The sequence below is a fragment of the Octopus bimaculoides genome, chromosome 14 (genome assembly GCF_046866305.1).
Source record: "Octopus bimaculoides isolate indiv1 chromosome 14, ASM4686630v1, whole genome shotgun sequence".
NCBI lineage: Eukaryota > Metazoa > Mollusca > Cephalopoda > Octopoda > Octopodidae > Octopus > Octopus bimaculoides.
Window position 1 is genome coordinate 6,499,632 of NC_142941.1, and position 26,617 is coordinate 6,526,248.

A 26,617-nucleotide genomic window follows, 5' to 3' on the forward strand; every position below is an offset into this window, starting at 1 on the left:
CCTCAGTCTTCATCTGACACAGGAGTTCAATACTCTTTATCCATGAAAGTTGTTTTAAAACCATTTTATCAATAATAGAAAGTGTGTCTCGTAACAGCACTGTGCTACATAAAAAGCATTGGTGTGGGTGTCGGTGCCACGTAAAAAAACACCCAGTACACTCTGTGGAGTGGTTGGTATTAAGAAGGGCACCCAGCTGTAGAAACCAAGCCAAAACAGACTATGGAACCCAGAGTGGCTCCTGGTCATGCCAGTTCCTGTCAAGCTGTCCAACCCATGCCAGTATGGAAAACAGACGTCAAAAGATGATGATGATGATGATGATGATGATGATGATTATCTCCGTGATTGTCTTACCTGGGACTTGGAATAATGAATTTGTTTGGTGTTTGCATGATTGCACTCCACCAGTGAGGATCGTAAGAGTTGAGCAAGATTAGAATGTTGCACCACTGCAGTGTAATCGTTGGGAAGCTAACCCCGAGGCACAAGAAACTTTGGTTTATCTCCTCAATGCTGTACATGAAGGGCTCGACCTCTTCTTGAACAATTCCCATGGCAGCCGTTGCTACCCGTCTGAATAGACCTGGAAACGACAATGAAATAAGCCATTTAAACCGTTCAGCATTCAGATTATCCTGTCAAATATAATGCTTATTTATTCACATTGTTTTGAATTAATCATGGATTATCTTGTGGCTTTGAGATTTCAGTGATATGATTGTTTATTTTTAGAATGACATTGCAGGGTAAGTGTGAGATGCCATATCTGGCCAGTTTGAACATAAAGTAAGTAGAATATTTGGGCCGGATATGGCCGGTTTAAATGCAGTATATTACTGGTTTGAAGGTGCATGCTTTGGTGGTTAGGGTGTTAGGATCATAACGCTGTGGGTTCAATTCCTGCACAGAGCAATGTGTTGTGTCCTTGAGCAAGGCACTTCATTTCAAGCTGCTCCAGTTTACTCAACTGAAAATGAAAAACCAGCCAGGTTCTGGTACAACTCAACCCCATCCCTTCAGTTGTCACATCCTGGATGTGCTACTGGGTCAAAAGATGGGGGAGTCAAGAGAGTGCCTCTGTTTTGTGACTACATAGTCATCTAAAACAATTAGCAAAAAATAGCGAATGATACCAAGTTGTGCCCTTTCATGGGTGATAGCTAAATCTTTATATATTCTTCATGTGCTCCAAACAACACCAAACACTAAATATTCAGCAAATAGCATCTATGAAAGAGAATTTAGATTTAACCCTCATCCAACAGATGAAAAAACAAATTCACACACACACAGACTAATCTGAACTTTTGATATTGTCATTAACCCATTACCTACCAGTGATCTCATATGAGATCACTTAAAAATTACAAATTTCGTAATTATCTGTCAATATTTACACACATCTAACCTTTTTACTATATCTACTAGGTATATTTCTCTGATATTCAAATGAGATTTGCTAATTTTTCACCCGATATCTCGCTTATTTCTATTTAAAATGTTATTTTGATCATTCCAGGATGTTTCTAAGGCTGTTTTATGCTAGAAATCAAAGTTTCATAAAAAAATTCCAGTTAATAGAATTATGGCAGGTAATGGATTAATGTGGTCACTTTCCATATCATCTCATACATACACACACTACAGTCCCATACAAACACACTTTACACTAACACATTAGATGTTACACACACAAGCATTTACAGCTCTATCCAAACCCATGTTTGTTGCAATGCACAAACATACACATTAACCCATGCTACCACACATATTCGTTACAACACACAAACACAGTAACCCAAACTACCACATGTATTACACACACACACTAGTTATTTGTCTGTGTCTCTGCAGTTATGTTTGGAACCAAGAGGCACACGGCACCTACCTGACTGAAACATATGGGTCACAAACAACAGCAAATGGGATAACTGTTGACAAAGGAAGTCTATATTCTGGCCGCCTTCGAGGAATGTAAGATTGCTAACTTTCTGGCTGATAGTGTCAGCAACAAGACCAGCAACTTGAAACAGGAACCTGGGAAATAAGGAAATACAGAAATTACATAAACGAAATGATGACTTCTTACTAAGACATAAAGGCTGGTGTCTGTGTGTGTGGAAGGTTAATGGATAGAGTTAACTTCAGTATATCAACATCTTAACTGCCACCTGTGCCACTGGTAGTTCATTGCTTAACTTCATACAACAGCCACTAACTGACCATGGTGGTTAACATGTTAGTGTCAATTAGTGAAGCCTATGAGGAAAGCACTATATGGTTGCTGACCTACTAGACATAGTAGCCAAACATCCACCAAGTTATGCTATTAACCCTTTTGTTACCGTATCTATCTTGAGATGCTCTGTGTTTCTTCCAACTAATTTTAAATATAACAAAGAATTTAGTTAAATAACTTAGTTATCATTCAGCTAGTGTTAGGAACATAAATTAAGGCAGCGAGCTGGCAGAAACGTTAGCACGCCAGGTGAAATGCTCAGCGGTATTTCGTTTGCCGTTAGGTTCTGAGTTCAAATTCCGCCAAGGTCGACTTTGCCTTTCATCTTTTCGGGGTCGATAAATTAAGTACCAGTTACGCACTGGGGCTGATGTAATCAACTTAATCCCTTTGTCTGTCCTTGTTTGTCCTCTCTATGTTTAGCCCCTTGTGGGCAATAAAGAAATAAGGAACATAAATTGTGACTAAGGTTTGGTGGAAGATTTTAATTCAAAACTTATAAAAACAGGACAAAATTGTACTACAGAGCCAGAGGCAGTTTCAGCCAGGTTGGTAACGAAAGGGTTAAAGAGAAGGAAGGATATACTGCATCATGTAGTCCTAGGTAACCTGAAGTGTTGTGCAGTGGGATTGAACCTGAAACTGCATAGTTGCAAAGTGAACTTCTTGATCACACAGCCATGTCTGTACTTGATGCAGTTTTTCAGTGAAGGGCAGATTGTTGAGCAACACTGAAAATAAAGATATAACTCTTACCTGGCAACTGTGTTTTCAGGTGGCAGTGCCTGAGGCAGTTCTTTAGCCAAAACTTCAGCCCCTTCTTTTTCTTGATCTTCCTCCATCTCATCTTCCACCTGAGGGACTACCACGTAGTCTGGGTTCCGCTTCAAGATACAAACAGACAGACACAGCTCCTCGAGTCGTGATAGCACCACTTCCTCCTTCGACTGGGATATAATCACACGCAGCAACGACAAAACTAAACATTGCCAACGCTGCAGACCGGTGACACTCGACTGAAAAGGTAATACTTAATTACGTGAATATGTATACATGGACAAAAACAAAAAAAAGAGAAAAGAATAAATAGCAGCTGGTAATCAATGTATAAAGTAAGACGCAAGATACTTTTGGGCCCCTGATCAGTAAATAGAAGAGCTTTTGAATTTATCATTTGAGAAGAAAAATACCAATTCTACAATATCTACAAAGTACTCACACACACACACACACACACACACACATACACAAAAACACACTAGCTGAGTCACCTATCCTTATCAATGAGTGAAACCAGTGAAAAATAATAAAAGAATATAGAGAATGTATACTCACTACATCTGCTGGTTTAGCCACTAAGGTTTTCAGTAGAATATCGACAGGCCGAAAAACACTTGGTGCCACTGATTCAAAGAGATGGTGAAGAACATCCAATGCCTCCAAACTATCTAGATTCACCTGAAATAGTTGCGATGTGAGTGGCAAAGGGAGACAGTGAAAGTATTAAGATATTGCTTATTGTTGTTGTTGTTGTTGTTGTTGTTATAGCTGTGTTCTGAGTTCTGAAATTTTGTGGGAGGGGACTAGTTAATTACATTCAACCCCAGTGTTTTACTTGTACTTAATTTATCGACCCCGGAGGAAAGGTGAAAGGCAAAGTTGACTTTGGTGGAATTTGAACTCAGAACATAAAAGACAGGTGAAATATCACTAAGCATTTTGCCCAATGTGCTAACAATTCTGCCAGTTCACCACCTTAGCAATAATAATAATAATAATAATAATGACAATAGGATGCTGGGTGTGTCTCAGCGAGTGATTGTAACAAGCATTCAGATTAAAAATAAATAATAAACTTGGCTTGCAAAGACCAGTTGGGGCAAGTGAAAGCGAAATCGTGATGGCACCTGTACCAGTGGAGCGCTAAGAGCACCGTGGCTCCTGTGCAGGTGGCACGTAAAATACACCATTTTGAGCGTGGCCGTTGCCAGTACCACCTGACTGGCCTTTGTGCCGGTGGCACGTAAAAGCACCCACTACACTCTCAGAGTGGTTGGCGTTAGGAAGGGCATCCAGCTGTAGAAACTCTGCCAAATCAGATTGGAGCCTGGTGCAGCCATCTGGTTTCACCAGTCCTCAGTCAAATCGTCCAACCCATGCTAGCATGGAAAGCGGACGTTAACCAATGATGATGATGATGATGAATAATATATTCCTGATGTGCATAAAACGACACTAATAGGTTAATGAAAGAGAAAGAAGTTTCAAGCAAACAATAAAAGTATAAGAATGTTAATTTTGACAACAATGGTAAAGTAGGAATCATAGAAGTGAATTTGGACACTCACCTGTTGCTTAGCCAAAGCAGGCAGAACCATATCAGAGACTTGTCTTGACAGGCGTTTCCATCGATCTTCATTTTCTTTCCTGCACTGTTGCAAAATGATGACAAACATTTCCAGAGCCTGTAGAAAATATGCAAAATAATGAAATGGAAATAAATGCATTAAAAAAAAAAAAACAATAATAATAATAATACTGACAGAAAGATAGATGCGAATTAGCCAAACATTATATTGAAAGACTTCAAACAAAACTCATGCCTCCTCATTGATATGACGGTAAAATTTCCACTTATTCCTTATTTTTATTTTCCTGAGTATGTTAAATTACAAGGCACAAAAAGAAAATGACTCTCGCCAGACACAACAGAATATGCTTCAACACACGAACTCACATAAAGAATCTTGCAAACCAAATCCAAAAACGAAATATAAAGTAAACTGAATGTTAAAGGGTTAATACAATACCATACAGCATTTCATCAACTACTGAAGCTGCAGGAAATCCAGCTGAGCAGCACAAGCCCCCACCAAAATAACTATGTATGAAGGAATCTGGGGTAGAGGAAGACCCAGGAAGACATGGGATGAGGTGGTGAAACATGACCTTCCAACGTTGGGCCTCACAGAGGCAATGACAAAAGACCAAGACCTCTGGAGATATGCTGTGACTGAGAAGACCCAGCAAATAAAGTGAGTTCACAGCTGTAACCTACACCAGTGTCACATAACCAGCCCACTCAAAAGTACTTTGGATCGTAGGGCAACATGCTATGCTTGAGGAGACCTATTGAGTCAAGTACACCAACATCAACATCAAAATAAAATCAAATCAAATTACAATCAAATGGAAATTGTAGTTGTGACCCTTGTGCCAGCGGCACGTAAAAAGCACCATCCGAATGTGGTCGATGCCAGTGCCGCCTTGACTAACTTCCATGCCGGTGGCAAGTAAAAAGCACCATCTGATCATGGTCGATGCCAGCTCCTCTGGCCCCTGTGCTGGTGGCACGTAAAAAGCACCCACTACACTCTTGGAGTGGTTGGCATTACGAAGGGCATCCAACTGTAGAAACAATCTGCCAGATCAGATTGGGGCCTGGTGCAGCCTCCTGGCTTCCCAGACCCCAGTCAAGCTGTCCAACCCATGTCAGCATGGAAAACAGACATTAAATGATGATGATGATGGTGATGATGATGATGATATACTAGGGTCTCACCATTTCTCATGGGGTTACGTACCTGATAGAAATTTATCAGCCGCAGTAACATAGAAACAACAACTTCTCGCTGTGTTTCTAAGTCCTTGCCGCCATCACTCTTGTTGGTTCCTCGCAGAAGAAACAAATCATAGACTATGGGTTGTAGAGCAGGAATGGCTGTGGAAGAGAAACAAGGAAATAAAATTAAAGTTATTTCGACAATAACAATAAAACACAAATAAGATTAATAATTTCCAAGAGAAAACAGGCTGATTCTTTTGATAATTAATTTGCAACTTAACTTATTTTTCTGCCAATAGAGCCTAAGCTTGAGAACATACATATATATATATATATATATATATATATATATATATATATATATATATATATATATATATTTTGGTCACCTCCTGCACCTACAGCTTAGAATCATCATGGCATCTGATGTGGCTTTTTAAACCAGACAATGTTTTGAAAAAGATGCCCACATAGATTGCATATCCGATTTGGACCACCAAGAGCTGCAGATAAGTTCTGATCTTTGTGGATCTTAAAATGTCTTTTGAGGCCTCCGTTAGATTTGCAGACCTTCTAGCATACACTGCATTTAAAGGTGTGCACAGACATATAGGCAGAATAGATGGTGGAAGTTTGTTTTCCATGGGTTCGCAAATGAGATTTGAACCCAGCAAAAGAAAGGCATGGTCTGTCACAAATTGTGCACACAAAAAGGTCAATTGTGATTCACCTTCTTGATCATAGCATGCGATATATATATATATATATATATATATATATACAGGCCCACCTGACTGGCTCCTGTACTGGTGGCACGTAAAAAGCTCCCACTACACTCTTGGAGTGGTTGGTGATAGGAAGGGCATCCAGCTGTAGAAACATTGCCAGATCAGATTGGAGCTTGATGCAGCCGCTGGCTCTCCAGACCTCAGTCAAACCGTCCAATCCATGCCAGTATGGAAAACGGACATTAAACGATGATGATGATGATATATATAGCATAATTATCATTGAGTTTAGTCCCACTACAGGCACAATCAATGCTGTCGTTAAATTTGGTAAACAAACTATTACGCCTGTTGTGTGTGCATGTGTATATGTGTGTGTGTGTGTGCATGCATGCATGCATGCGTGTGTGTGCATGTGTGTGTGTGTGTGTGTGCGCGCGCGCGTGCGTGCGTGCGTGCGTGCGTGCCGTGCGTGCGTGCGTGCGTGCGTGCGTGCGTGTGTGTGTGTGTAAATGCGCATAAATTATGATATTTTGCTTGTCGCTGAAGCAGCGCTAATGTTAATATTCTTTGTGATATTATGGGCCAGTCACCCAGCAGAATATAAAAGTCGTTTACCGGCAAAAACTAGGTGAGGGTTAGCAACAGGAAGAGCATCTGGCCTTAAAATCCTGCCCGAAGTCAAATTCCCAACCAAACCCTGCTAGCATGAAAAGACAGATATTAAATGAACAAACAGGTGAGACACACTGCCACACTCACCGTGAGTTGTTGGTTGTAAGCCACTTGCCATGATTCCATCACAGAGTTGTATTATTTTAGGAATACCAATGATTGGCTTGGTATGGAACTTTTCATATGAGAGCATCACCAGAAACTGGAAGATGTGGGGTACTAGACTTTCGGAATATCTGAAGAACAAGAAAATTGAAATAAAAGAATATTGTAATTATAAAGCAAGTGCGGGTTTAGCTGTGTGGTAAAGAAGTTTGCTTCCCAACCATATGGTTCTGGGTTCAGTCCCACTGCATGGCACTTTGGGCCAAGTGTCTTCTATTATATGACCTCAGACCAACAAAAGCCTTGTCAATGGATTTGGTAGATAAAAACTTAAAGAAGCCCGTCATATATGTGTGTGTGTGTGTGTGTGTGTGTGTGTGTGTGTGTGTGTGTGTGTGTGTGTGTGTGTGTGTGTGTGTGTGTGTCTGTCTGTCTGTCCCCACTACTACTTGAAAACCGGTGTAGGTGTGTTTATGTCTCTTAGCAGCTTAGCAAAAGAGACCAATAGAATAAGAATCAGGCTTAGTAAAACTAAAATTCTTCAAGTGGTACCCCAGCATGGCCACAGTCTAAAGACTGAAATAAAAGAAAAAATAAAAACAATATCAACAAATCAGAAGCAAACCCCAATTTTGGTGTCTGTAGTTGTCTTAGACCAGGTCAGCCCTGATCAGATGTGTTCCAACCATGGCCATCTAGTCTTTTATTCAGTCATGGTGTATCTAAGGCTACTTCATCCAATAAGTTGTTCTGTCTTTTGAAACTAAAACCTTAAATTGAAATTCTTATTTATGACGATAACATTGGTTTCAAATTTTGGCACAAGGCCAGCAAGTTCAGGGGGGTGGGGGGGTGTTAAGTCAATTGCATCAACCCTAATATTCAACTGGTACTTATTTTGTTGACCCCACCCCACCGAAAGGATGAAAGGCAAAATTGACCTCAGCAGAATTTGAACTCAGAACGTAAAGATGGCATTTATACCAGTAATATCAATCCATCTCTAAGGTGGCTGGCAGAAATATTAGCATGCCAGGCGAAATGCTTAACGGTATTTCATCTGTCTTTACATTCTGAGTTCAAATTCCGCTGAGGTCGACTTTGCCTTTCATCCTTTTGGGGGTTGATAAATTAAGTACCAGTTGCATACTGGTTCGATCTAATTGACTGGCCTCTCTCCAAAAATTTCGGGCCTTGTGCCTAAAGTAGAAAAGAATATCAAACTCTTACCTTATCTGCCCTTCTTCGATGTATTCAAATTGTTTTATAACAAAACCAATGAAAATCTGTAAGTAAAAAATTATATCATTTGAAACCATAATACAATATATATATAAGTAGTTGTATGCTGTCAACTTAACGTGACAGTCCCATGAAGGGAATCATACTACTGCTATTTAGCCCTAGGAAGCTGCACCGCTTCCTGTTGGCCTTAACACATTTCCTGTGTCCTTATGTTTACGAGGGGGAGACAAGCACCTCCACTTAGCTAAGCCTGCATCCACAGACATGTTTCTGAGTTTTTGCTCGTCATCAGCCTGGAGTAGCATGACTCGCTGGCTGAAGATGCCTGTCAAGCTCTCGTAAACATATAATAATTCTAGTGAAATACATTCTCTCATTACAAAAATTAGAAATGATAGGAGGTGGGAGGAGGAGGAGGATGTGAGAAAAGATCTTATGGTGTTACCTGATCAGAATCCAAAAGACAGTAATTGACCCTCAACTGTACCAACTGGGACAACAAACCCAGCACTTCAGTCTGCAGTGGCAGAGAGCTGGTCACAGTGTACTGCTTAAGAGCCTTGATTACCAGTGGCTCAAACAATCGGATGTACCATGCAATTGAAGACTGAGAAGAAAAAGAGGAAATGAAAATTTTTAATTAACAGAGTGAAATTGCATAAGAGGAAAAAAAAAAAAAGAACAGTTAAGATAGGAAAAAAAAGAAGAAAAAATGAGGAAGACAAAGAAACAAGTATAAAAAATATATATAAACGAAAATAAAAATGTATCTGAAAAGATATTTGAGAAAATTTACTTTAAATTTCAATTTAAGTCTTTGAAGACAAAACTTACAAATGCTTCTAGAGCATCGGAGTAAAAAAACATTCAAGGAACAAAGAAAAAAATTAAAATTTTGAAAAATAGACTTAAATTTTCTATAATAAGGATTTAAATTAAAATGCTATAAATATGGAACGTGCTGATCAAAGAGAATATTTTTCTCTTGTCTGCTGAACACTGCAGAAACTAAACAGGATCCAGTTCTGTAGATTCAACACAGATTGGCTTTCTGTAGTATTATAGCCAAATGCATGAAAACGGGAGACACAAACACACACACACACGGACTTACCTTGTCGGTACGGCTACCAGGTTTCAATATGGCAGGAGTCTTCCGTTCAATTCGTTTTTTAAACCAAGCAAGGCTACTGAAAAAAAAAACATCAATTATTTGAATTTAAAACAACATAATTATGTTTTACAATCAACAAGTTTTAGAATCAATGTTTTTCGGTTAGCAAAATTTCAGATGGCTCCAGCGAAAATTTACACTATTTTCAATATTACAACCTGTAATAACTTAGCAATATACATCTTCCGTCCCTAACTCTAACCGTAACCCTAACCCTAAAACCCTTTTACGGAAAAGGCTGATATGATGTAAATAAACACACGTGGTTTAAGTGACAACTTTGGAACTGGTAACGAAAGATTGCCGATGCCCTTCCTATCACCAACTACTTTACAACATGTACAGGGTGATTTTTTTCATGCCACTAGTATTAGTGAGGTCACCATGCAGCCCACAAGACTACAAAACCTGACAGGGTGGTCAGTTTTATGGTAGGTGATGAGGTGTTAGAGATTGAGGGAAATGGGTAGAGCGGCAGAGCAGGTTTTTATCGTAAAGAATATATTAAAAACAAAGCCTCTCAGCTATTTACATATTCATGAATAAGACAACTGATTAATGACATATCAAAATCAATCAATCAGTGTGTAATGCTGGTGGAAATATTTTAAAAAAGGTTCATAGTTCTAAAAACTATAATCTTATTGACGACGACTCATTTCACAGACATTTTAAATCTCATTAATGATCATTATGTCACATCCACCTTCATTACACTAATTGCAACAACAAAATTGAAACTCCGTAATGACCCATACTTTGTACTGTCCTCTTGGTCTGCCTGACCACTTCTGAAAGCAGCTCCAGCCAGACTCTGAGTGAACTGAGTATAGGGGTGTGTAAAGCAGCAATGGTATAAGCCAGGCTTCATGTTGGTCGACAAACGACTGCTTTTCCCATGCCGTAGATGGGAACAGTTCAAGTTTTGCGGAAGCTCCCACTGGCTAGACAGGTTCGTACCAAAGAGTGCTTTCAGCAGCTGAAACATAAAAAAAAACCAGAAAGTAAGAGCTTGCAAGGTGATAAAGGAATAAAAAACAAAAATCACTTATTTTTCATTTTTTAATTCACATTGACTTCATATGAAAACATGAAAGTTTTTTTTTTTTTTTTTTAAATAAAAGTAAATTTCTGTAGAACAAACCTGTTGAACACAGAGAACAGTGCTTGTGGCCTCCATTGAAAATGTTGTCTTCAAATAAGTTAGAAATTCTTCTGCATATTTCCCAATGTCGAAGAGCGAGGAAATTTCCAGTAATTTAGCAAACACTTCCAGTGCTACTTTCAATAAGCTGCCAAATTTGTCTGATACATTCAAATCCAGAGAGATCTATAAAACAAACAAATGTGCTGTAAGAGACAAAATCATCGAAACACCATCCAAGACATAGACACAGAATTCAATTCAATTCTATATTTCTGAGATGAGGAATTCATATTATGTCTTCTGTTTATATAAGTCAGACTCGTGTCCTCATCTTGATTGTTGCTTTCACCATGTTTTGAATGTTGTATGCTCCAGCCTTCTTCAGGTTTCATGTGCCGAACTTGATTGCTGTATCGGAATTTCGAACCTAACCCCCATGGATCAAATAAAGTGCTACCACACTATGTCCTTCCTTCTTTCTTTTTATCCTTTCTGGTAAAATTCAAGAAGATATAACTGCTATTTCTAGCAGGTAAAGCAAAAACATAGAAGCTTCCCCATCTGCTGCACACAATATAAAAATTTAGAAGCTTTTGCATACCTTGTAGTTAGAGTAAGCACCTTTTAATACATCATAAACTCTCATATATTGAGGTAGATTGTAGAAAGTTCCAAGTCCTTCTTTACGATTTTTTTCCCTTTCTACTTCTTTTTCTCGTTCTGCAAAATTAAGAATTATCAAAATGATACTTTTTTTTATTTTTTATTTTAAAACAAAATAAAAGGAAGGGAGGTGAAAGTATACTGGAAACAAAACCAAAATAAAACCTTACAGTGAGAATATGTGGGAATGGAAACGAAAAGAAAGAAATGGTAACCATTACTACAGGATTCAAGAAGATAAAGATGGCTAAAAAAACCAGAGAAACCACACGGTTAAAAGCAACCTTCTAAACTTCACAGCCATACCTGTAGCCAATATACTATAAGACTAAAATGCTAAAAGAGACTTTTCAATCATTGTAGATACACACACATATACAGTGAATAGAAAATAAATGAAATAATCAGAAACTTCCTTAATTAAAGAAGGGGGAAAAGAATGGAAAAATAAAAATTCAAATAAACAAATAAAATTACAGAATTAAAAAAAAGATACTTGGCTCACCTTTTTGTGTGGATTTTGCTGAAGCTTTGGGATCAATGGTTGATCCCAGAAGTACTGATGGCCCCGAGCCATCCTTATCTCCTTTGGCTTTCCGCTTGATTGGACTCAGGGAAGGAGCAGTAGGCAACGACGGGAGGGAAGGCTTAATTTGGGGAGGTCCAGGTGTTATGTCATCTATCACATGAGTACAGGCATTTAACAGTCTGAAATATAAAAGCAAAGTAAGACATTTACGAAGCCAGTACTCAGCTCCAATGTCACCACCACCACCACCATCACCATCATCATTTAACATCTGTTTTCTATGTTGGCGTGGGTAGGATAGTTTGATAGGATCCAGTGAGCCACAAGACTTCATAGATTCCATGTCAGCTTTGACATGCTTTCTACGGTTGGAAGCCCCCTCCAAAAGCTGATCCCTTTACAGCGTGTACCAAGTGCATTTGTCATGCCACCAGCACTAGAGAGGTCGCCAAGTAACTTGCAAGACAAGAAAGGACAAGAAAAGGAAGACCCTCTGAAGGACTCCTGGAATAATGTTACGCAACAGGATGCTTAGATCTAAAATTAGGGAGTTTCTCCTGGTCAAGCTGCCATTTTGCATCAAGAGGTCACAGCTCTGCTACTAGAGACATGCGATTAGGATGTCGCAGGAAAGAGTCACAAGACAAATTCTTCAAGCTGAGCTCACCAACAGGAAATCTAGAGGTAGACTAAGAAGAAGATGGTTGGATAATATCCATGGTTTCAGTTAGTCAATGCTTGAGAATCCAGCCAGAAGGTTTAATGATTAGTTACTTCTGATAGGACCCTGAAGAGAAGGTGACTAAGGATTCTGTATCCACAATCCTCCCAGGGATAGCGGGTAGAGAAGATGGATGAATGGCAAAATAGAAGTAAAATAAGAAAAAAATAAGAATTTTGCTTCCTTTTTCTTTTTTTATTATTTTTAATTGTAAACAAAGTGATGGTGAGTACATGTTGGAAAACAACAAAAAAAAAAAAGAGCACATACCTGGCAATGTGAGTCAGGAGAATATCAACGAGAGGAACAAGCTGTCGATCAGAGACACACAGCCACTTGCCATCGTCTACGCCACACAGGTTATTTGTTTCATCTGCGGAACGGAGACACCTGTAGGCAGTACCTGGCAACAACACACAAAACCCATCGTTAATTATTAAATCAAAGAGTAGCCTTTTTTGATGCGAGAAGGAAAATGGACAAAATGTGAAGATGGACAAGGAGAGGCAGGAACTGCAAACACTGCAAGCATTTGCAGAAGATACAAGGAGTGCAGGTTCAATACTAGTCCCAGGTATGTTGCAACATCTACAGTTAGGCGCAGGAGTGGCTGTGTGGTAAGTAGCTTGCTTACCAACCACATGGTTCCGGGTTCATTCCCACTGCGTGGCACCTTGGGCAAGTGTCTTCTACTATAGCCTCGGGCCGACCAAAGCCTTGAGTGGATTTGGTTGACGGAAACTGAAAGAAGCCCGTCGTATATATGTATATATATGCGTGTGTGTATGTTTGTGTGTCTGTGTTTGTCCCCCTAGCATTGCTTGACAACCGATGCTGGTGTGTTTATGTCCCCCGTCACTTAGCGGTTCGGCAAAAGAGACTGATAGAATAAGTACTAGGCTTGCAAAGAATAAGTCCCGGGGTCGATTTGCTCGACTAAAGGCAGTGCTCCAGCATGGCCACAGTTAAATGACTGAAACACGTAAAAGAGTAAAAGAGAGTAAAGAGTTATTTCTGTCTGAAGAATACTTTGATTGATGTGCCTTTTCTATAGATACCCATCTAAGTACTAAAGAGGTTTGACTCTATCACAAATGAAGAAGTCAAAGGAAAAGCCAGGTTGAGTAAGATTCGGTGTGTGTGTGTGTGTGTGTGTGTGTGTGTGTGTGTGTGTGTGTGTGTGTGTGAGGGGGGTTGAGTGTCAGAAGTGGAAACACAAGAAAGATTACCTGAAAGTAGATTTCCAGCCAATAACAAAGTATCCTGGTGTGCAGACAAGTCAAGGGCTAGTGGGGATGAACACAGCAGGGACAAAGTCAGGGCTAATGGGCCACCACCACAGAGAAAGTTGTCATCATCTGTACTTGGTGTCCGTAAGCTGCAATGAGAATAAAATACAATCTTCAAAAATACAGAAATATGTAATAAATAATTTCTAACATAAATACAAAGCTAAAGTTTTTCTTCTTTCTTTCTTTCTTTTTTTTTTTTTGTTTATGGGGTTATAATTTATTAAATTGACCCCAGTATTAGTTTTATTAAGCCCTACAGGGACGAAAAGCAAAGCTGAACATGTAAAGATCCAAACATTTTGGGAGATTGTCTACCAATTCTGCTGTCCTCTGCTCTCTGAATCAGTGGCACTCTGGTGGTAGTGGCCCCTACTTGCACACACCCACCATGGGACATTGTGAGTTCACTAAGAGGCAGCAAAAACACGAGCAATGACCAGAAACACTGTTGCCAGAGAAGAACTAATAACCATGCAACATAACTGGAAAGGTTTGAAATACTAACCTCGATGCAGAACTAAGTCTTTTTCGGTTAACACCATGCCTAGCCATCGGTCGATCTCCATCCTTGGTGAGCACAGGCAAGGGGGGTGCACAGCTCCAAGCAAAGGAATGTGATGTAGGCAGATAGTGTTCTGATAACAGGGATAAGGCATGACAACAGCCATACTGAAGAAGGAAAAGAATAAAACAGACGGTTAGTGAAAAAGAAGTGCTTTGTAATGACAGTTTAATGACCGGAAATGTGGCCACAAAGACTAAACATATCCAATAGACCGAGTATGTGGCCACAACAGCCAAGTGTATATTTTTATATACATATATAATTTATATGTATAAAATTCAAAATGAAACATGGAAACAATTAACAGAAAAAAGAACAAAAGACAAGGAAACATGGAAATAGCTCTGGTCAACCATAGAAATCCAGATAACAAGAACTGCCTGGGATTTTAAATTCCATGGTACTGTTCATCTGGTTGTACCAGTGGTATAGAGAAGATCACTGAGGTGATGGACAAACAAGGACAAACAACAAAAAACAAGTGGTATGCAAAGTTATGGATAGAGGCAAAGCTAATAAAATCTCCAAGAAGGTATATAAATGGTGGAATAAATTAATATTTCAGCCTAGAAACCTCTAACTTATACAGACACACACACACACATACATACATACATACATACATACATACATACATACATACATATATATATATATATATATATATATATATAGGAAAATGAAAAATAATAATAAGGCAGAATGCTAAACTGGAAACATATTTTAATAAAGATTTCTCTAACCGGCTTTCATTGTGAAGGAAATTTTCAAGAAGAGGGAGAATGAAAATGTTCTTTTACAAAGAAGTACAAAATGAAAAAAATAATATATAAAAAAATAAATATACCAATACATTATATTGTCTTTGAGCTTTTGAAGTTCAATGGTAATCCATGTATATAATGGTTGGAAAAATAAGGATGCATGAGAATTGAGAGCTGTGTTAGGTTTTAAAAAAAGGGTTAAAAGTTTGTGTTAAGCAGGAAGTGTGGTGTCAAAACAGGAAGTGTGTGTAAGGGGAGACAAATGTTTTTAGTTGGAGTTATGAACTCTTTTTTTTCAACAGGAAGTTTATGTCTGTTCCTCCAACTAAAAACATTTGTCTCCCCTTACACACACTTCCTGTTTTGACACCACACTTCCTGCTTAACACAAACTTATATTTGTGTATGTATATATGTGTGTGTGTGTGTGTGTGTGTGTGTGTGTGTGTGTGTGTGTGTGTGTGTGTGTGTGTGTATATATATATATATATATATATATATATATATATACACACACATATATATATATGTATGTATCTATATGTGTGCATATGTATGTATATGTACACTTGTGTGTATATACATATATATATATATATATATATATATTTCATTCCTTGTTGACATTATGACCAAGTGCTCTGCACTTGTAAAAATAAACATTTAACAAAGAGGAACAAACAAAGGGGTAAAAATACAACAAAGGCATACATCAGAGCATAGTAGTTCAAACTACAGTGGTCAAAAGGATTCACACAAAGAATTCAGAAACGTTTCCTTACACTGAGGTATTTGCATTGACATTTGCGCAGTAGAGATTTAATGGCAGTGATCACTCTGGACAGGCTTGATTCCACTGAGGGATGCACTGGGATGTTCGCGTTGAAATTAAAAGGCTTGACGAGTCCGAGGACTGTCGGAGGTGACTCTTGGGCCCAGTCATGTACAATTGGTGTAAAATAACTGTCAGTGTAATCCTTGGCCACTGTAATGACTGGATCTTGCATAGGGCAATCAACCGCAAAAAATAGATTAGGTATCATCCTGAAATGATTAAGAAAAAAAATATATAAATACCTAAAAAAACAATTCACCTGTATTACAATTTATATATTGTGTCTAGAGAGAGTCATTCTCTTTTAGTGCCTTATTATTTAACACTACAACTGGTTCAGTTTCCACTTATTTACTTATTTATTTCTATTTTAGAAAAAATAGAAAAATAGAAAATGAATAAAACAATAAATGAATATGTAAATGAGTGGAAACTGAACAGGTGAGTGTGTTAAATAATAAGGCACTAAAAGAGAATGACTCTACCCAGACACAATATATGCTTAAACACACAAATTCACATAAAGAATCTTGCAAACCAAATCCAAAAAATGAAAATTTATTTATATTCTCTTTTACTCTTTTACTTGTTTCAGTCTTGACTGTGGCCATGCTGGAGCACCGCCTTTTAGTCGAGCAAATCGACCCCAGGACTTATTCTTTAGAAGCCTAGTACTTATTCTATCGATCTCTTTTGCCGAACCGCTAAGTTACGGGGACATAAACACACCAGCATCGGTTGTCAAGTGATGTTGGGGGGACAAACACACACATACAAACATACACACACACATACATATATATATACATATATACGACGGGCTTCTTTCAGTTTCCGTCTACCAAATCCACTCACAAGGCTTTGGTCGGCCCGAGGCTATAGTAGAAGACACTTGCCCAAGATGCTGCGCAGTGGGACTGAACCCGGGACCATGTGGTTGGTAAGCTAGCTACTTACCACACAGCCATATCATCATCATCATCATCATTTAATGTCTGTTGTCCATGCTGGCATGGGTCAGATGATTTGATCATGGCCGGTAAGCTGACGGGCTTCACCAAACTCCAGTCTGATTTGGAATGGTTTCTATGGCTGGATGACCTTCATCTAATCTGGTTCATATAACAAAATAATTCATGTAAATACACATTTCTTTGACTGAAGATAGGCCTTTGTGCCCAAAATATAAAAGTTCTTACAAATCTTCTGCATTGTTAGAAGCTTTCCTTATTTGTCATTTCATTTATTTTTTTTACTTACACACACACACACACACACACACACATACAATACAGTTCAAAAATATCTGGTAATTTTTTCTCTTTATATAAAGATTCTAGACAAAGTACAAGCCACCACACTTTGAGCAGGCCTTGGCCTATCCCAAAATCAAAAGAAAATATATACACAGGAGGGGGTGAGGAAGAATGGATGGAACCACACGATAAACTTACTTGACTAATGATACTGCAGCACAATGCCGAACTCGGCAGTCTTCATCACCCAATAGGGCTAAAACAGCATCTTCAAGGAAAGTTGTCTGCAAACTAAATTTCTGTGAAAATAAAAACAAAATAAACAACAATTAGCATACCTCAGGTACAAAGATGTGACAGTTGTGATCATGTGTAGGTGTTTAAATTTGCTACCTCTTCATTGCAAATTGAACTTCTTAATCACTCAGCTATATGCCCATAATACACATACACACTCACATTTATGTAAGGAGTGTGAAAACCATGTACTGAGGTGAAATATGAGTGTTAGCAGCAATGAATTTAGAATGCAGGTAGGTGGTTATCAGGGCTTGGTTCTCATATTGCTTGTTATTTATTATGTATCTTCAGGCCATAACAGAGAAATTCAAGACAATGTCCACAGGAATTTCTGAATGCTGACAACCTGGTTCTCAAAGCCAGATTAGTCAAAGAATTAGATGCAAAGTTTGAATTAAGGAAGGAAAAACTAAAACCAATATGGCTCAAAGTAAACTGAGTAAAGAACAATGCTTTAGTTCACAAGAAAAAATACAGAATTTTGCAGCCATTTAGGAAACAGCTAAACTCAATAGGTGAGATTTCTATAATGTGTATCTATCTTATCTTTTACTTGTTTCAGTCATTAGACTGTAGCCATACTGGAGCACCACCTTGCAAAATTTTAGTCGAATAAGTCGACTCCACTACTTATTTATTTTTTGTTAAGCCTGGTACTTATTTGATCGGTCTGTTTTGCTGAACCACTATGTCACAGGGATACAAACACATTAACACCAGTTGTCAAGCAGAGGTTGGGATCAAACACAGACACAAAGACATACACACACACACATACATATATACGACAGGCTTCTTTCAGTTTCCATCCACAAGATCCAATCACAAGGCTTTGGTCAGCCCAAGGCTATAGTAGAAGACACTTGCCCAAGGTACCACACAGTGGGACTGAACACCAAACCATGTGGTTGGGAAGCAAGCTTCTTAACCACTCAGCAACACCGGCACCTTTTCTTATCCTTAATTAATTACTAATAGAATGACCCTCCCAAAGTACCACAATTTGTTTCAACATCACAAGACTTTAGAGAAACAAACACAAAAACAAAATCTGTTTGTGTGTGTGTGTGAATGTGTGCACATTTTTTTTTTTTTTTACATTTTTTTTCTTTCATTTTACCTAGTTTCAGCTCATGAGACTGTGGCCATGCTGGGGCACCGCCATTTGAATGAAAACAATAGATAAAGAGGAATGAAGTTACATACCCCAAGATATTTATCCTCCTGTGCTCGTCTTGGTAAACACACACTTTGTAAATAGTAAACGATTTTAAAGTTTATTCTTGACACAAGTTCTAGAAGTTCAACCTGCAACAAGAGAAGTCGGAGGGAAAAAAAGGGATTCAAAGCAATTCTTTCTTGGAATGAGAAAAGTCAAAGCAAACAAAATAAAAAAATAATCCTTTCTTCAAATATTCAAATAGGATGATGTCTATATTACAAGATTACAATAACCAATAATATGTTGTGCATGTATAGTGATATTATGATCATGAAATTAGCATTAGCTTATCTCACTCTTTCTCAGGGAACCCCTAAGAACCTTTTTACGGGACCCTAAGGTTCCGAGGGTCTCTAGTTGAGAAACACAGTTCTAAATTCTAATGAATTTAAAGTAAATAATTGTATTATAATTTTTCCTTCTTTACATATATTTTTTTTTTAGTTGCATAAATTTCACATCAGAGAATATCTGTTGGTAGTGGAGTTCCCTGGATAATAGGAGTCATTGTGAAAGCTGTTGAGGTGGATGTGGTGGTGGTTTGTGGTGGTGCTGGAAATGGAAGGATCAGGGTGGTAGCTCCTGTGTTTAAGTGGTTGTGATGACAGTCGAGTATGGTGGTGGTGGTGGTGGTGGTGGTGGGTGGTGGTAGCAGTGATACCAGTCAAGGTAGGAGTAGTTATGATAGGAGTGACAGTAACAGGTGGTGTCATAATAATTACCAGAGGTGGTGGTGGTGGTGGTATTAATGGTAGTTATTTTGATTGGAGTAGTAATAGCAGCAGTGCTTATAGTAATAATGGTAGTAATTTTGATAATAGTAATATTGGTGGTAGGTACTGGTTGTGGTTGTGGATGGTTATTTTGATTGAGTCGATAGTAATTATGCTAATTTTGGTGGTGGTGTTGGTGGTAGTAGTAATAGTCAATAGCTGAAACAATTGTAACAACAATGAAAAAAAAATTATGGCCATGTCGATGATGATGATGGTGGTTATGATGTTGAAGGCCCACAACACAATATAATTATTTCCTCGTTAATAGAAATATAGTGATTAGCAGCAGCTATCACTGCCCAGGTTTGTGTCATCAGGTCTAACCTGAGGCTACACAACAATGCCTTAATTACAATAATATACTGAAATATATTGATATATTTTACACGGTAATTATATACAATGACAATAAAGACAAATGTGAAGCAACATGGGAGCTTCTATACAGATGCTCAAACTGCTAGAAATAGCAGCAAAATATCCTTCAACTAATTACCTACAGTTTAGTAAAAAAAAATGGCTATTGTTCTGTATACACAATGCCTGCAAAAAAAAAAAATAATAATAATCCTTTCTACTATAGACACAAGGCCTGCGTATATTTTCCCCTGGCCAGACATGCTTCCACAAAAGGTTGGAAACAAAAACCATCACTTCTATGATGATGATGATGATGATCATTTACAACAATCATGAGATATCAAGACAAGGTACACGTATGCACACCAAACACACATACGCACACACATAGATACAATGGGCTTCTTTCAGCTTCTGTCTACCAGAGGCATTCGCAAAGCTTTGGCTGGCCTGGGGCTATAAAGACGTTTGCCAAAGATGCTGTGCAATGGGACTGAACCCGAGACCACATTGGGTAGGAAGCATGCTCCTTAACCACACAGCCACACTTGAACCTATAACAATGGGGGAAAAACAAAAACGGGAAACATACACATTGTACAAAGAATTGCACAAATGAAATGTCTGAAGATAACAATGACAGGGTGGTCACAGGTGGAATGCTTTTGGCCATAGATTTACTGCATCAGATTTCACCTGGGGGTTAACATTTTACCACTTCATTCAAAACCAAAGCCAGTAACAGAGCTAGTATTGATGGCAGGGGCAATGAGGGCAGTCCACCTTGAGCAATGTTTTAATGGGAGCACTGTTTAATGGGAGTAATGTTTTAATGGGAGCAACGTTTTAATGGGAACAATGTTTTAATGGGAGCAATACTTTTGATTTGCTGTATAAGATTGTAGAGGGAGCTGAGGAAGGGTAAACTCAAGGACTGTGCAGGGTGGCAAACATTTTGCTGCACCACTGATCAAAAGTGTAAACACAAAAAGCAATAAAAACAAAGAAACAATTTTTTTTTTTTCACAGCAAAAAAAAAAAAAAAAAAAAAAAAAAAAAAAAACTATCATACACATTCCAAACTGAAATATTTCTCCAAGATCTCACCTTAACGAGCCAGTAAGGATTTGATATGATAGGCAGCAATTTCAGTAGAATATTTATACACAGATCTGAATGAGCGGAGACCATGAGGTGAGACATGCAAACTTGAAGAGCAAGAAGGCCTTGCCGAGCTGCCATCGACGATTCGTCTTCAATGATGTTCAATATTACTTGAACAAGATCAACGACGGAAGGATAAGATAATGCTGAAATTAAGGAAAATAGAAATTAAAAAATGAGGAAATAAGCACTTTGCATTTATATTTTTCTAAATCTTTTTTGCTACAGTCAACAGTTGTAGGTCAATAATTTGAGTCAACAATTTTAGCTAGCTATTACTATTCAGATAATGTTAGATATTACACGAAGTGGACGCTTTGAGTTTTTCTCAGGAGTGGCTGTGTGGTAAGTAGCTTGCTTACCAACCACATGGTTCCGGGTTCAGTCCCACTGCGTGGCACCTTGGGCAAGTGTCTTCTACTATAGCCTCGGGCCGACCAAAGCCTTGTGAGTGGATTTGGTAGACGGAAACTGAAAGAAGCTAGTCGTATATATGTATATATATATATATATATATATATATGTGTGCGTGTGTGTGTTTGTGTATCTGTGTTTGTCCCCCAAGCATTGCTTGACAACCGATGCTGGTGTGTTTATGTCCCCGTCACTTAACGGTTCGGCAAAATAGACCAATAGAATAAGTACTAGGCTTACAAAGAATAAGTCCCGGGGTCAATTTGCTCGACTAAAGGTGGTGCTCCAGCATGGCCGCAGTCAAATGACTGAAACAAGTAAAAGAGTAAAAGAGTATTTGTCTACAGAATATTCTTTAATACCTCATCGTCAACATCATTTAACAAGATTTCCATGCAATCACAGGTTGGGCAGTTTGATAGAAACAGCTAAGTCAGAAGACTACACCATGCTCTACTGTCATCGCCACAGCTGATTGTTCGACTGTGTATGTGAGTGTTCCTGTCTATCCAACGCATTGGCTGGCCCAGGGTTATAGTAAAAGACATTTATCCAAGGTGCCACACAGTGGGACTGAACCTGAAGCCATGTGGTTGGAAAGCAAGCTTCTTAATCACACACCTGGTCATGGCTGAAACACCTCTGATTGATTATAAACTTGCTCAGTCAGATCTGATTTTTGACTAAACAACAAATTCAAAGTCAAAAAGGGAGTTGGCTTTAGAATCTAAAATACTGGAAACTTTGAACCCATCTGATCTAAAACCCCTTCGTTTGTGTGACATCTACAAAAACAGAATCCCAATAGAAACAAGTTACAAGACAAACCTTTCTCTGAGAGGGATGAACTGTTATGTTCCAACCACTTCTGGAAATTTCCTTGCCCTTCAATCAAAGCACTGCGCAGTAAATTCGCCACAATCACTGCAGTGTTTCCCTTTAACTGTGGATCGGGGTGGTTGGCGAAAAGTAACACATCACTGATATACTGACTCTCTCGACCTGCAAAATAGTGGAAGTTTTAGTTAGCATTTGCAGACAAAAGCAAACATTTTAAAATAGCATATGAGCATCCACTGACAATTTGAGAGAAAATCATTACCATTAAAACATACCAAATAATACCAAATGATACAAACACTTTACTGTTTATCTGAGAATGTTAATAATAATAATGATCCTTTCTATTGTAGGCTCAAGACCTAAAATTTTTAGATGGTGGGGTCACTAGTTAATTTGATCGACCACAGTGCTCAACTTGTACTTATTCTGTTGACCCCAAGTGGTTGAAAGGCAAACCACTCCAAGAGTGTAGTGGGTACTTTTCATATGCCACTGGCACAGGAACCTGTCAGGCGGGCCTGGTAACGATCACGTTTGGATTGTGCTTTTTACGTGCCACCAGCATGGGAGCCAGTCAGAGGCACCAGCCCCAGCTACAATATTAGTTTTACTTGACTCAGCAGGTCTTCTCAAGCATATCATATCGTCCAACGATATAATAATAATAATAATAATAATGATAATTATAATCCTTTCTACTGGAGGTACAAGACCTGGAATTTGGGGAGAGGGGTCTAGTTGATTACATCAACCCCCAATGTTTCACTGGTAGTTAATTTATCAGCCCTGAAAGGATGAAAGGCAAAGTCAACCTCGGCAAAATTTGAACTCTGAACATAGCAATGGGCAAAATACCGCTAAGCATTTTGTCCAGCATGCTAACGACTCTGCAAGAGTAATAATAATAATAATAATAATAATAATAATAATAATAATAATAATTGAACTTACACTGATGATTTTCAACAAACATATTGTGGAGTAAGATTCGAGGAAATAAAGAAATAGCATTGCCAATAGTACCAAGGGCTAATGTTTTCACACTGACACGGACAGTCTTGTCTGAAATTATACTCAGGGGTGTACCAGAGAGTAAGAAACGACGACATAAGAGACGTATACAGTAGACTAAAGGAACTTCACCATCACAATAACACCCCACCCCAGGTGGTACATCATCAACTACGACCACCACTGCTGGTATGGGAGACGGCGATGCTGATTCATGCGAAGTTGTGTCAATCGTCAATGCATTATCATATTCAGGGTTTCCATTCAAGTCCTGGCTGACTCCCTTTTGTAAAGGGGGCCGGTGTTTAGGGCTCAGGCTTTTGATGCTCAACAAAGTCTCTACACTGCTGCTGTGAGAAAGGGTCGAGCGTTCAGATCGCTCCTCATTCAAGTCTCCAATTTCAACATTCGTGTAAGCGTTTTCCATCGTTATGATCACTGGGTCGAGAGTATTTTCACTGCAGGAGCCGACAGATGCTGTTGCAGTGGATTCTAAATCTGTAGAGAATGTTCCTTCATTGGCAAGTTCTTCATCAAGGTCAGCATTGAAACACACATTATTCGACCTATTGCTACCACTCCTAGCATTCGCACTTCCTACTTCGTCCACTTGACTTGTCGAGGAAGCAAAATCGGATGCGAAGCCAGACGAGTCTTCGGACGTTGTGATTTGACTGTAAATTTCAGCTGCAGATTGATCTTCTTCCAAACCAACATCATCACTGACCGATGGAAAACGCTCCAAACCACCTGAAATGCAAAAAGCAGAATTGAGTGTCGTTGTTTATACAATTTATACAAAATACATACAGACTTAACTCAAAGTGACTTCTGTCACTTGTACGGTGGTGATGCCATTCTACAATAATCACATAAATATATGTTAAAATGAAATGCCAGTGTTATTTTCATTTTTGCAAAATTTAGACGACAATTTATTCACTGCAACCTGTATGTGTATGTATATATATATATATATATATATATATATTATATTATATTATATGATAGAAATAAGATAATATTTTTTCAAATGCAGAGTTGCTGTTCGAACAGCAGAAATGCTGTGTAAATTACCTTCACAAAGCAGAAAAATTTGTCAACAAACAGCTTTGCAAGAATAATTTATCTAATATTTCTGCTATTCTAATGGTGATTCTGTGTTAAAAAAAAAAATATCTTTTTTTGAATCCTAAAATACACATTCCGTCACTTGTAAAGAATCAAATGTTAGTTTGTTTGTTTGGTTGGCGTTAGGAAGGGCATCCAGCTGTAGAAACTTTGCCAAATCAGATTGGAGCCTGGTGTAGCCATCTGGTTTCACCAGTCCTCAGTCAAATCGGGGGACTGGTGAAACCGGATGGCAACACCAGGCTCCAGTCTGATTTGGCAGAGTTTCTACAGCTGGATGCCCTTCCTAACGCCAACCACTCAGAGAGTGTAGTGGGTGCTTTTACGTGTCACCCGCACGAAAACGGCCACGCTCGAAATGGTGTCTTTTATGTGCCACCGGCACAAGCCAGTCCAGGGGCACTGGCAACGATCTCGCTCGAAAATCCTACAGGAGCCAGTCAGGCGGTACTGGCAACGGCCACGCTCAAAATGGTGCATCTCATGTGCCACCCGCACAAGAACCAGTCCAGGGGCACTGGCAACGATCTTACTTGGCTTGCCGGGTCTTCTCACGCACAGCACATTTCCAATATATATATATATATATATATATATATATATATATATATATATATATATATATATATATATATATATATATATATATATATATATATATATAAAGTACTCGTTGCGGAATCATATATATATATATATATATATATATATATATATATATATATGATTCCGCAACGAGTACTTTGCCTCATTCAACAACATTATTCAGATGTAAAGAGGGATCTTTTTTAAAACGGGGGCCACATTTTTCATTAATGTTTTACGTAGTGTTTTTGGTACCGAAAGACTTTCAAATTTCGTATACTTATCTATTTTGTGTTATAGAACAGAAAAATATTTTTGTATTCGAATTTATTTCATGTAAAAAATTGTCTTATTTCGATAATTTCAACCAATCTCTGACAAGTATTCAGTTGTTTACATTTACTCTTTTGGCTGATTAAGCCATAGCTTTGTTTTATTTGCTTTTTTCTTTTTAAATTTGCTGTTTTACCCTAACCCTATCACCGATAGAATTGTTTCCGAATCGTTTGTTTATGTAGTCGGCACTTAATGTATATCGGCTGAATGGACGTCAGTGATTGGTTGAAATTACAGAAATACGACAACTTTAACATGGAATAACTTAGGGATTTCTTTTTTTTTTAAGAAGACTAAGAGAAAAAGATGTTTTATATGACATTCTACCAGTGTTCCAAGTTTCAAAGTGTTTCGTTAATGAAAAATGTGGCCCCCGTTTTAAAAAAGATCCGTAAAGAGTCCTTTGAGCTTGTCCAAGCTTTCAGTTTTGATGGGTGTCTCCCGACCTCCACGTAAGAGCATGCAATTTGAATCATCAAGAAGTATCAACAAAAAGCATTACATGAGTTAAAAGAAGAACAGGAGCAAAATAAATAAAAGCAAATCTGATAACTTGTGAGAGAGGTTGGGTTCAAGGCTAAGACCAACCTGTAACTTACTCTGAGTCCGAGGTCGTGTATAGACTGTGCTTAGATCGTTGGAGTAAATTGATGACCGCTTGATGGTGTTCTTGTTCACTAAGATGGGAATTAGCTGAGGTGGTGGCGTTTTAATTAATTGATGAAGACCTTCAAGAGCAGCAGTGGCAACGTTATGGTCAGTGTGACCCGTGAAGTATAACAACAACTCGTACACCTGGAAATATTGCATCAATATTAATATCTATTGTTGCATACATACACATATTTAATACATACATACATACACATATATATATATATATGTGATAATAATATTAGAGAAAAAATTCCAAATTTACAGGGAAAAATTCAATTTAATTTATCAAAATTAAATTGAATTTCACAATAT

The 26,617-nt window shown here is 38.3% G+C and overlaps 1 protein-coding gene across 2 annotated transcripts in view; it reads right to left on the reverse strand.

Moving 5' to 3' along the window:
* LOC106883334 (huntingtin) overlaps positions 1-26,617 on the reverse strand; it is a 70,635-nt gene that overhangs the window by 27,562 nt on the left and 16,456 nt on the right. For both annotated transcript variants that reach the window (XM_089362229.1, XM_089362230.1), the window contains exons 9-32: positions 26,248-26,443; positions 23,537-24,346; positions 22,571-22,744; positions 21,272-21,474; positions 19,013-19,114; positions 17,705-17,805; positions 16,198-16,459; positions 14,592-14,755; positions 14,024-14,172; positions 13,065-13,197; positions 12,050-12,252; positions 11,483-11,601; positions 10,879-11,064; positions 10,493-10,713; positions 9,675-9,750; positions 9,006-9,167; positions 8,546-8,601; positions 7,298-7,446; positions 5,827-5,963; positions 4,591-4,707; positions 3,578-3,700; positions 2,999-3,258; positions 1,892-2,040; positions 358-586 (exon numbers count right to left, since the gene is read on the reverse strand). In XM_089362229.1, the coding sequence (XP_089218355.1) occupies positions 358-586; positions 1,892-2,040; positions 2,999-3,258; positions 3,578-3,700; positions 4,591-4,707; positions 5,827-5,963; positions 7,298-7,446; positions 8,546-8,601; positions 9,006-9,167; positions 9,675-9,750; positions 10,493-10,713; positions 10,879-11,064; positions 11,483-11,601; positions 12,050-12,252; positions 13,065-13,197; positions 14,024-14,172; positions 14,592-14,755; positions 16,198-16,459; positions 17,705-17,805; positions 19,013-19,114; positions 21,272-21,474; positions 22,571-22,744; positions 23,537-24,346; positions 26,248-26,443 (4,481 nt within the window). The remainder of the gene's footprint in view (positions 1-357; positions 587-1,891; positions 2,041-2,998; positions 3,259-3,577; positions 3,701-4,590; positions 4,708-5,826; positions 5,964-7,297; positions 7,447-8,545; positions 8,602-9,005; positions 9,168-9,674; positions 9,751-10,492; positions 10,714-10,878; positions 11,065-11,482; positions 11,602-12,049; positions 12,253-13,064; positions 13,198-14,023; positions 14,173-14,591; positions 14,756-16,197; positions 16,460-17,704; positions 17,806-19,012; positions 19,115-21,271; positions 21,475-22,570; positions 22,745-23,536; positions 24,347-26,247; positions 26,444-26,617) is intronic.